At 45.8% G+C, this 9,918-nt stretch overlaps 1 protein-coding gene across 1 annotated transcript; it reads right to left on the bottom strand.

Annotated features, from left to right (window-relative positions):
• Positions 1-1,906, bottom strand: LOC119343115 (probable L-gulonolactone oxidase 4). The gene has a single exon (XM_037614284.1). It carries the CDS (start codon positions 1,885-1,887, stop codon positions 121-123), a length of 1,767 nt encoding a protein of 588 aa, XP_037470181.1. The 5' UTR covers positions 1,888-1,906; the 3' UTR covers positions 1-120.
• Between the last annotated feature and the right edge of the window lie 8,012 nt (positions 1,907-9,918).

The raw sequence follows: 9,918 nt of genomic DNA, 5'->3' as shown, positions 1-9,918 counted from the left end.
ATACATATGCTCGTATTAAGTAAACAAATCACAATCACAATTTCATGGTGCTGGTGCTGTAAGAAAACAATTTATTTCAGGGCCGACGAATGATGGGAAGTGTGAGTGGTATCATCATCCCTAATAATCCTGCTCCGAGGAGCAAACTTTAGCCTTCTTGTAAACCTTCCCTGGCCGGCAGAAATAGCCCTGTTCCGGCGCACAATGTGAGTCGTTGAAGCAGACGCAGAGTCCTTCAATGGCACAATGATTTTTGATGATGTTGGGAGTTCCGTTGATACCAAGCACCTGGTCGGTCCACTCGCTCGAGAAGAGCCCGTCCGGGTCGTACCTGCTCTTTACCTTGAGGAACTTATCGGCTTTGGGGTACCTTGCGATCGCACCGTCGAAGGCGAAGTTGCGGTTCTTGCCCCAGTGTGGCAGACCGCCGTACTTACCCAACGCCATCTGTTCGATCTCGTCCACCACATCGGCATGGGCGTGCGGCATGCCGTCGGTGCGGCTCCGGTAGAAGAGGATGTCGACATCGATAGAGTCCTCGTGCTTGCCGAGGTACGCGGAGGATGCCTTGACGTAACGGAGGACCAGGCCCACCCTGCCGTCGAGGGCGGCACAGAATGCGTCCGGGTTGAGGTCCCGGAGCTTTAGCATGTCGGCTATGAACGCCGGCGCCTTGGAGAGTGCGACGCTGAAGCCGGAGTTGTACATGAAAGATCCCCGGATGCGCGGGTCCCAGGCGCAGGAGGAGAGGAGGGCATCCTCTGGGCCGTCGATGCATGAGCCAGACGCCTGGATGCGGTGTTGGTACCCCACAATCGGGTACCCCGTGAAGGAGACCCCGTCGTTTGTGAAGCCGAAGGCCGGCAGCTGTCTCGTGGCCCCCTCCTCCTCGGCCGCGCACCGGGCGATGTCAGTGCCGTTCTCCTGCAGTTGCTCCTCTATGGCTCTTCCGCTCACGAGCAGGGCGGTGGGGACGGAGCGGAAAAGGAACAACTCGCCGAGGCCATCGCCCGGCGTCGAGACGTCGACGCGGTCGTCCTGGCGGTAGATGACCTTGTTGTGCTGCGGCTGCCATATCATGTCGGCGAACTCGTGGAGACGGCCCCACTCGGGCACCCGCGCCGTGAAGTCCGACTCGTTGCGCTCCACGAACGTCACCGACCGCTTGAACAGCGGCTGCAGGGCCAGAGTCACCTGGGAGACGACGCCGAGGACCCCCAGGGAAACCTTGGCAGCGTCCAGGTCCTGGTGATCGGCGCCTAGCTCCCTCACCATGGCGAAACCATCGCACGCCGGCGCCGGCGTCACGATCCTCAGACCGACCACGTACTCGTGCACGGCGCCTCCATTGCCCCACAGCCCGCTCCCATGCGCGCCCGTCGCGAGGAGCCCGCCGACGGTCAGGCCGTACCAGTACGGCGAGTGCGGCAAGGATAACCCTGCTGCGGCGGCGGCCTGGATCAGGTCCTGGAGGACCATGCCGCTCTCCACCGTGATGAACTGCCTCTCGGCGTCGATGGAAACCGTCCGGTTCAGCCGTGTGGTGCTTATGATCGTGCCCTCGCTGCCGCCGGGGCACGCCAGCTTGGGGCCGCTGTGCGAGTGCTTGGTGGCCACCTTCATCTTGCGTTTGGCCAACGCCGCGGCCGCCACGGCCGCGATCAGCTCCTGCTCGGTGCTCGGGTAGACGACGTTGGCCGCGTGGCAGATGGTGCGGTCCGTGAAGGAGCCGTACGTGTTGGTGACCGTGCAGTTGGACGTGCCATCCGTGCAGGTCACCGGGTCCGGTGGAGGGTTGCAGCCGGCGAGCTGGAGCAGGATCGCTACGAGGAGAACAGCAGCCAAGCTCTTCATTGCTCGTGTTTGTGCTTGATCTCTTTGCGACATCGCTGACTTCTCGAATGAATGAATGACTGCCATACAGCTTGCTTGTACTATCTACTAGACCTTAGATATAGACAGGTATATATAAGGTTAAGACACATGGTAGTGCACGAAAATGAAAAAAAAATACAACCAGTTGAGTGCACAACTTAAACCCTGCCTCTCCATCAGGCATAGAGATCCCCGCTCCTCATGTGCAACTTCCTTGATCGAGTATAGAACGAACGAACAGGTTCCAGCGTGAGTGAAGTCAACAAAATTAACATAGAGATGAGCTTTACATTTTTGTGGAGTGACAAAGAACTATGAGTGCAAAACGAAAATACTTTTATACGTAAGTTGGCTGACTTTTAAATTTGTGCAAGTGTGGGTTGATTTTTTTATCGTCCATTCTTTTGTCAAGATTCATACTTTCTTTGTTGCTTCATGTCTTCTTAGACTGAACTTTTGAACTGCTTCTGTTTGGAGTTAGTCGATTTTCCTATTGGGCTCAAAGCTTGTTATCCATTTTTTTTTCTGTTTGTATGTTTTTTTTCCTTTTTAGTTGATTTTTGTGAGTATATTGGGATATTGGGCAAGTGTAAATGTATACACGCAAATATTATAACATATGTTGTCTGTAAATTATACTAAAGTGCAAAAATTGCACTATTATATGCTTAGAGAGTGGTTTTTAACTTCTTGGTGTCCCTACACCCTCATGAAAAGTAAATTCAAAAAACAAAATCATAAAATCTGAAATTTCGTGACATCAAATATGCTCAAAATTTGTGTGTAGACAAAACATTCGAGGAGCTCTACCCAAGAAAAATATTTCGCTGCTCAAAGTTTTGAGCATTGATTTTTGTTTCCCATGTGTAGAGCTAATCAGATGATATTTCTCGACGAAAATATGTTCTCCTAAAATGTTTGAGCATATTTGTCGGTGACACGGGAACGTGCTGGCCTGAAAGTCCGTCCGTTGGACGGTGCTTGCGTCTATAGCAAGCGATAGATATGTCGTTGGGCTTTCCCCCTCAAAGGTGTTCCGTCGTCTTGGTGCTCGGGCAGGTGAGGATCCCGAGCTACCCAAAAAAGCATGGTGCTCGGGGCCCGTGGGTGATTGTGACACACAACACTGGGATCTTGTCTAGTCACTTCCTCTGACGTGCACGTCGGCAACACCCATACGCCCAATACAACTTTACCATGCCAAACTTTGTCCGCTGATGGTAGGCAACGTGCCCCTGGTAAGAAGGTGGTGGCGTCCTCCGCAAGCGTTACCAACTATCTCTGCTCGGTTCATGATGTTTGGCGTACGGAGAAGGAAGGTCAACTTTGGCCCAAGGATATAAAAGGAGAGGAGATAGGTCGTTTGAAGGGAGGTGGTAATAGCTAGCTGAATTTCGGCCCGATGGATATATAGGAAGAACACGAGGGTAGGAGGTAGGGTGTTGTGGCCTGAACCAGGATAACTTACTTTGTCATGTCACCTGGAGTGTTTTAACCCCTAGCTGAATAATATAAGAGTTGCGCCGTAGCTCCGATATAAAAGGTCACCCGTCGACAATATTTGATGTGTCATAATTTCAGATTTCTTTACCGTATTTTTTTGAATTCACTATTCACCAGGGTGTAGGGACTCCCGAGAGCTATCACACATTTCTCACATGATTATTCTGTGCATGTTACAAGAACTACATTTTCAGTGCGCGATATTGTGCAATATTTTTAAACTTTTTTCAAGTTCTTTCTTCTTGAAGGGAAATATGAATGCTATTTATCCATTCTTCTTAGAAAAATAAAAAATTTCAGATTTTTCCTCTTTAAGGCTAATACTAATGGCACTATCCATTCATCCTTAGATTTTTTTGTTGCAAAATTCACTATTATATGCTTATTTTTGCATATTAAAAAACCTAATTTAAGTGCAAACTGTGAGCAATTTTTGTTACTATTTCTTTTTTTTATTTCCTTTATTCCTAAATAGTAATATGACTGCCACTAATTCATTCTTTCTTAGAATTTTTTTTATTTTCTTTTTTGTGTGTAAGTATAGAGGCAAATACTTACATAATGTGTGTAAATTATGTAGTGCAAAAATTGCACTATTATATGGTAATTCTTCTCATATTACAAAAAGTGCAATTTCAATGCAAAATTGTGCGCATTTTTTTCACTTGCTTTTTTCTTAAAGGGTAACACCAATGCTACTTATTCATTCTTTCTTAGATAACTTCATTACTTTGATTTGTTTTACTTTCTATTTCATAATCTTTGTTCATTAAGGGTAATACCAATGCCACTAATTCATTCCCTTCTATAACACCTTTTTTGCATTTTTAAAATTATACGCTTATTCTTGTATATTATAAAAAGTGCAGCTTTTATGTGAATTGTGCGCATATTCTGTCGTTATTTTTTATCTCTTTCTTCTTAAAGGGTAGTATTAATGCCACTACTTCATTCTTCTTTAGAAAACTTCACTCCTTTCATTTTATTTATTTTTATTTTGTTCATTTATACTTTGAGATGACACCACCATGGATTAACGGATTTTTGTTTTGCCTCGGCGGAACGACTATTGTAGGCTTATGTTGGGTTTGTTTGCAGAAATTGACTAACCAAATCACAAAACTAAACAACTTCCTTATTGTCGGCCTCGGACAAAAATAGCCGTAAATCCAATATTGAGGCATCTATAAAAAATAGCCGTAAAAATGAGTCATTATGTACATATTTTGACAATGTATATATTATAATCAATATAATAAACCGGCATCCTTGCTACAAGGAGGGCCTCTGCCGTTCTTCCAATATTTCTTGGTTACAAGGGGGCTTTTGCTCACAAAGCGACGTCCTGTTTGTCCATTAAACCGGTTATCATGCCACAATAAAGCTTGGGAGCTTCACACCCAAGGGGCCAAAACGAGTATTGTTGCTAAAAGCACAAATCAAACATAGGCACCCATTGAGCACAACTCATAAAGTTATCTGGGGGCTCTTTGTGCAAAGCAACAAAGAGTTTGAAAGGACCCTTGTAATTGGGTATCGACCCACGGCTTGGAAGCCTGGTGTATTCACCTAAAACCCCGGGTTAACCCGCCTTCATCAAGTAAGCCACTCCTATCCAGATAATCCTGGCATGACCCGCCGAACGTTTGACAAGTCAATCTTATACAGATCCTGAACTTGTCAAAGTTAAAACGACGATTGGTTAGTTGAAGGTCCATCTTAAAAGGCTTTGTCAAATGGTTTAACTCAGCGGCCTGGCAGCCCACGAAAAGCCTCGAATTTGGGCCTGGCAGCCCTCGAAAAGCCTCGACTACAAGTTTTGTTTGCTTTTGCTTTTTGTAAGTTCGATCTCTTTTTAAAGTTTTAAGTTAAACCGGTGTCTACCGACCCGACCAGACTATATGTCATTACATCAACCCGGTGTTTCTTAACCCGGCGTGGCTTCCACTTATCAGCTGTTAGCACATAATCAATTATGAACCGGCATATTTTAATCCGGTCTGACATTGACTATAAGTCGCCAGGATGATCATCCGGTGTTTATCATAACCCGACATGGCTTATTACACACCAACATAATGCGGTGGGCGTTTTCCAACACTCAAGGTTTGGGTGATCACCCTTACTACATAAGGTTGGTGAGCCAACAAAAGGTGATTTAATATCACATGTATGATATATTTCATATTTCATTACTTTATAACCTTGGTTATGAGAATTCTGGTTCTGTATTGGGTATTATAACCCGTCCGACGGTAAACTGCCAGGACATGTTTAAGATTTTCAAATGCAAAAGGCAGGATTTGATAAAAAGTACCAAGGCAAATAAAACAAGCATAGCAACAATCATGCCGGATTACAATATAAGGTAGCAGTGCACGATGGCAGAAGAGCAAAGTATTTCAACTAGCCTATTACAAGGCGCTTTGATGCCCAAAATAATAATTTTTTGTTGCCCGCAACGCTATATGTGAAAATCAAACCGGCTGACGGATTATGATTCATCACCAGGCTGATGTGAAGTTGAAGGATCATCTCGTGTCGGTTCAACCTCCTCCTCCTCACCTAGTGGCTGGAAGTCAAGGGTGGTCCAATCAATCCTGGTTAAGACTTGAAAGACAGCTTCGTTGCTTATAAGGTTGGATGGTTCAATGTCAGGGGCATAGCTGTGCTTACGGATTGGAGGGATTAGATTCTGAGCTTCTTTCACAGCTGTGTCAACCCGTTTGTTATCTGCGTCATAGCTGGACCGGTAGACAGACAAGTCAACCTCTTCAGCCAATTGGCTTGCCAGTGGGCGCATCTCTTTTGTCAAGACTTTGAGGGCTTCATTATCAAAGTCTGATCCGTCTTCTTGTTCACCAGGATAACCCTTTGCGATATCTGCCGGATCAAGATCAGCAATCCACGCTTTGGCCCGAGTCAGTGCTGTCAAAGCACCAGCTCTTGCGGTAGATCGCTTTACCTCTTCCATCTGGGCCGGGGTCATAGATAATTTGGTCAGTGTATCTTTGATCAATGTTGGTGCCGGCTTGTTGAAGGAGGCCGCACAGATGACTCGTTGAGCACCAGTATACAATTGTTCTATCAATGTGTAGGTTGCCTTCAACTTCATCCGCATATCCGAGCCCAGATGAGCAACACGACTACCTGCAAACGGTTTAAGAATTGGTTGTTAAACCGGCAACTTCAAAAATGTTTAAGGAAGGTGCTTACAAAGAGTGCTTACCAAATATTGCCGAAGTCATAGCATTGACTTGATGCTTTATTCCAGTTAGCTCCTCTGCCACCGGTTTCAGAGCTGCTTCGGCATCTTCAGCCCGCTTTAATAGGGCAACCTTCTCTGTTTCCCAATCCGCCCGGTCACTTTCGAAACCATCCTTTAATTGCTCCATGGCAGTTAAAGCGCCCTTCAGTTCATCTTTGGCCTTGGAGGTTTCTGCTTGCTGAGACTTGATGTTTTCTTGAAGACCGACAATCTGGGAATCTTTGTTGCCTAAGTCGGCCCGCAAAAGACAGATGATGAAGATGTTAATATTTTTTCTCAAAGTCCTAAGCATATAACAAGTTATACCCTTGGCACTTGGGGGCTAATGCGGATTGCTTTTTATTTTTGACTATCATTCTAAGTCCCAAGGCTCAATACAAGTATTAATCTTGGCACTTGGGGGCTAATGCGGAGTGCTTTTTATTTTTGACTATCATTCTAAGTCCTAAGACTCAATACAAGTATTAATCTTGGCACTTGGGGGCTAATGCATAATTGATCAGAACAATCAAGGGTGAAGGAATTCAACAAGGACAAGTTTGGAACATCAAGTCCCGGTTCATCTTACAAAGGTAAACCAGCCCTTGGGGGCTACACAGTTGAAAGTCTTTTTATTTAAAAGTCCCGGTTCATCTTGAAGAGATAAACCGGCCCTTGGGGGATACAATGGAGTTGATATACAGTGCAAAGAAAATTTATGAAGTGTTTGGAAGTTACCTCATAACGCTCCTTCATCAAGTTGACCAAACCGGCCTCATAATCACGGCTTGTATATAGGCGGTTTAGGTATCCAGAGTGAAGTTCTTGAGCGGGGAGATGAGCATAACTTGACAGATCAGTCTTCCATTTGCCCTTCTCTTCAGCAGCAGATTCCACTTTGGCACTGTGCTTTGACAAAGCGACAGGATTACCAGGAGAAGTATGGCCAACCCCAGTAATCACAACATCATCAGTTGCCGTGTTTGGGCTCGCCGGTTTATCTGAGGCCTTGGCAGGGCTCGGCGGATCAGCAGTCGGACTTGGAGGATTGGCTTGCGGGCTTGGTGGATCGATATGAGGGCTCGCCAGGTTAACTTCGGGCGGATCAGCATCAGTGGCTTGACCTTATGGCACAGGATCATCCATGGCAATATCAACATCTCTGCCATCACCTTCTGAGGTCTTATCCGGTGCAATCTCATCAGTGGGAGCATTTGTTTTCGCCTTCTTGCTAAATCAGGCATTGGCGCTGCAAATTGGCAACAGAGGATTAATATGGTAAACCGGCACAAGAAGGCAAAGCTAAAAGTATTATACTTACCCAAGGACGGTCTTGAGGAGAGGCATCTGTGTAGTTGACGAATCGCCAGAGGATGAATTGGAAGTTCCCTGATAATTTGAGTCATACGGATTAAGAGGATATCGGAAGTAACCCGCCAAGGGATAAGACTTGTTAGAATTACAAGAGACCTCTGCAGGGTGCTTCCGGATTGGAGTGTCTGGTAAACCGGAGGAAGTGACTTGCTGGCCACTATGCCGGGTTGTGCGACGAGCTTCAGGATGCTGTGGATCCAAATGAGTGAAAGGATGTGAACGCTTCACTTTCCGGACCGCGCGACGGATTTTTCTTACTGGCACAAGATTGGAATTGGAGGAAAGGGAGATTACCTCTACATGGTTAGCACGGCTAGCTTCCGCATCATCCTGATAATGATCATTGTCAATAAGATGTATGAAAAATAAACTGAGGGAGTCAAGTTCTACCTCTTGTTCCAAATCATCAACATCTTCGGGCGGATCAGAGGACTCGGCGGTTTTCTTCTTGGCTGGCCTCTTAATGGCCTTGCTCTTAGCACGAGGAGCCCTCACCGGTGTGTCTTGAGCTTTCGCCGGTTTGTCTTGAGTTTTCATTTTTCCAGAAAGGATCTTTGGCCTGTAAGAATAAACAAAGGGTTATCATCAAATGTAAAAGTGGAGACGGATTAAAAAGCAGAAGGAAACAAAAACTCTTACCGTTGGCGGTTTGTTGGAGGCATAGAAGGGACGCAGCCCCGTCTTGCTGCACTCAGCGATCGGTTCATCTAGCATCTTTTTAACAGACTCAATAACTTCATCATCAGTCATCTATATTTCATGGTGCCATTGAGGGTCCTTGACGTCCCCGGTATACTCATGCATCAACTTGGTACGGCGGCTTAAGGGCAGGATACCCCATGATACCCAGCAATGGACGAGATCAATGCCTGTTAAGCCGTTTGCTAGAAGAGCCCGGAGCTTAGCAAGTTGAGGCGCATATGTTTGTCGTTCTTTAGTAGTGAGCCGTTGAGGCAGTGGATGTCCATTGCTGAGCCGGTGAGCACGGTAACCCGACAGAGGGTTTTCATCAGCAGGGGTAGTGTTCTGACAGTAGAACCATGTTTGATTCCAATCTTTGGGGTGGCTGTGATGTTTGGCATGAGGAAAATCGACTTCTTTCCTTTTCTGAATCGACACTCCGCCAAGTTCAGTATTGGGGCCGTCAGAAAATTCAGTGCAGCGGTTCAAGTGAAAGAAGTCCCTGAAGAGTTCAACAGTTGGTTCTTCTTGAAAGTAAACTTCACAAAGCACTTGGAAATTGCAGATATTGGACACAGAGTTCGGTCCAATGTCTTGAGGATGGAGTTGGAAGTTGGCGAGTACATTCCGGATTTTTTTTATCCAGGAGGGCTAAACCCTCGGTCTAGATGCCGCATAAACACAACCACTTCTCCATCTTGAGGTTCAGGAGAGTTTTCGGCACCAGGGACTCTCCAATGAATGACTTCTTTCTTTGCCAAAGCGCCAGTTAGAACATATCCATTGAGTTGTGTTTCTGTGACCTGGGAAGGGACCCAGTTGCAAGAAGAGAATTGCTTGGCCATTTTTGATGGAAAATTGTAAAGGAAGTGCAAATGCCGGTTCACGGTTCAAGATTGATATGCATAAACTAGTATGAAACCGGAGAATTTAATCATCACATGTGTGTACATTAAACCGGAGATGGATGTTCAAAGACAGATGGCGGTTTATGAGAGGGCTAATGGTACCTGCCGGATTGTCGTTTTCTACAGGTTAAACCGCCTACAATGGCACGAAGGGCAACAGATCTAAAAATTACTAAGTGCTACAGAAACAGGTTTCACAAGCTAAGGATTATTACTTTGGATCTAAAACAGTTCAGGAAAAAGCAAAAGAATCAAAGCCCTAAAATGGCGACAGCAGAATAGAAAGGATCCAGATGGGATCTGTTCATGGTCCGAAAGATATTATGGTGA

The sequence above is a fragment of the Triticum dicoccoides genome, chromosome 1B, assembly GCF_002162155.2.
Source record: "Triticum dicoccoides isolate Atlit2015 ecotype Zavitan chromosome 1B, WEW_v2.0, whole genome shotgun sequence".
In the NCBI taxonomy this organism is placed as follows: domain Eukaryota; kingdom Viridiplantae; phylum Streptophyta; class Magnoliopsida; order Poales; family Poaceae; genus Triticum; species Triticum dicoccoides.
This window is presented reverse-complemented; position numbering and strand designations above follow the sequence as displayed.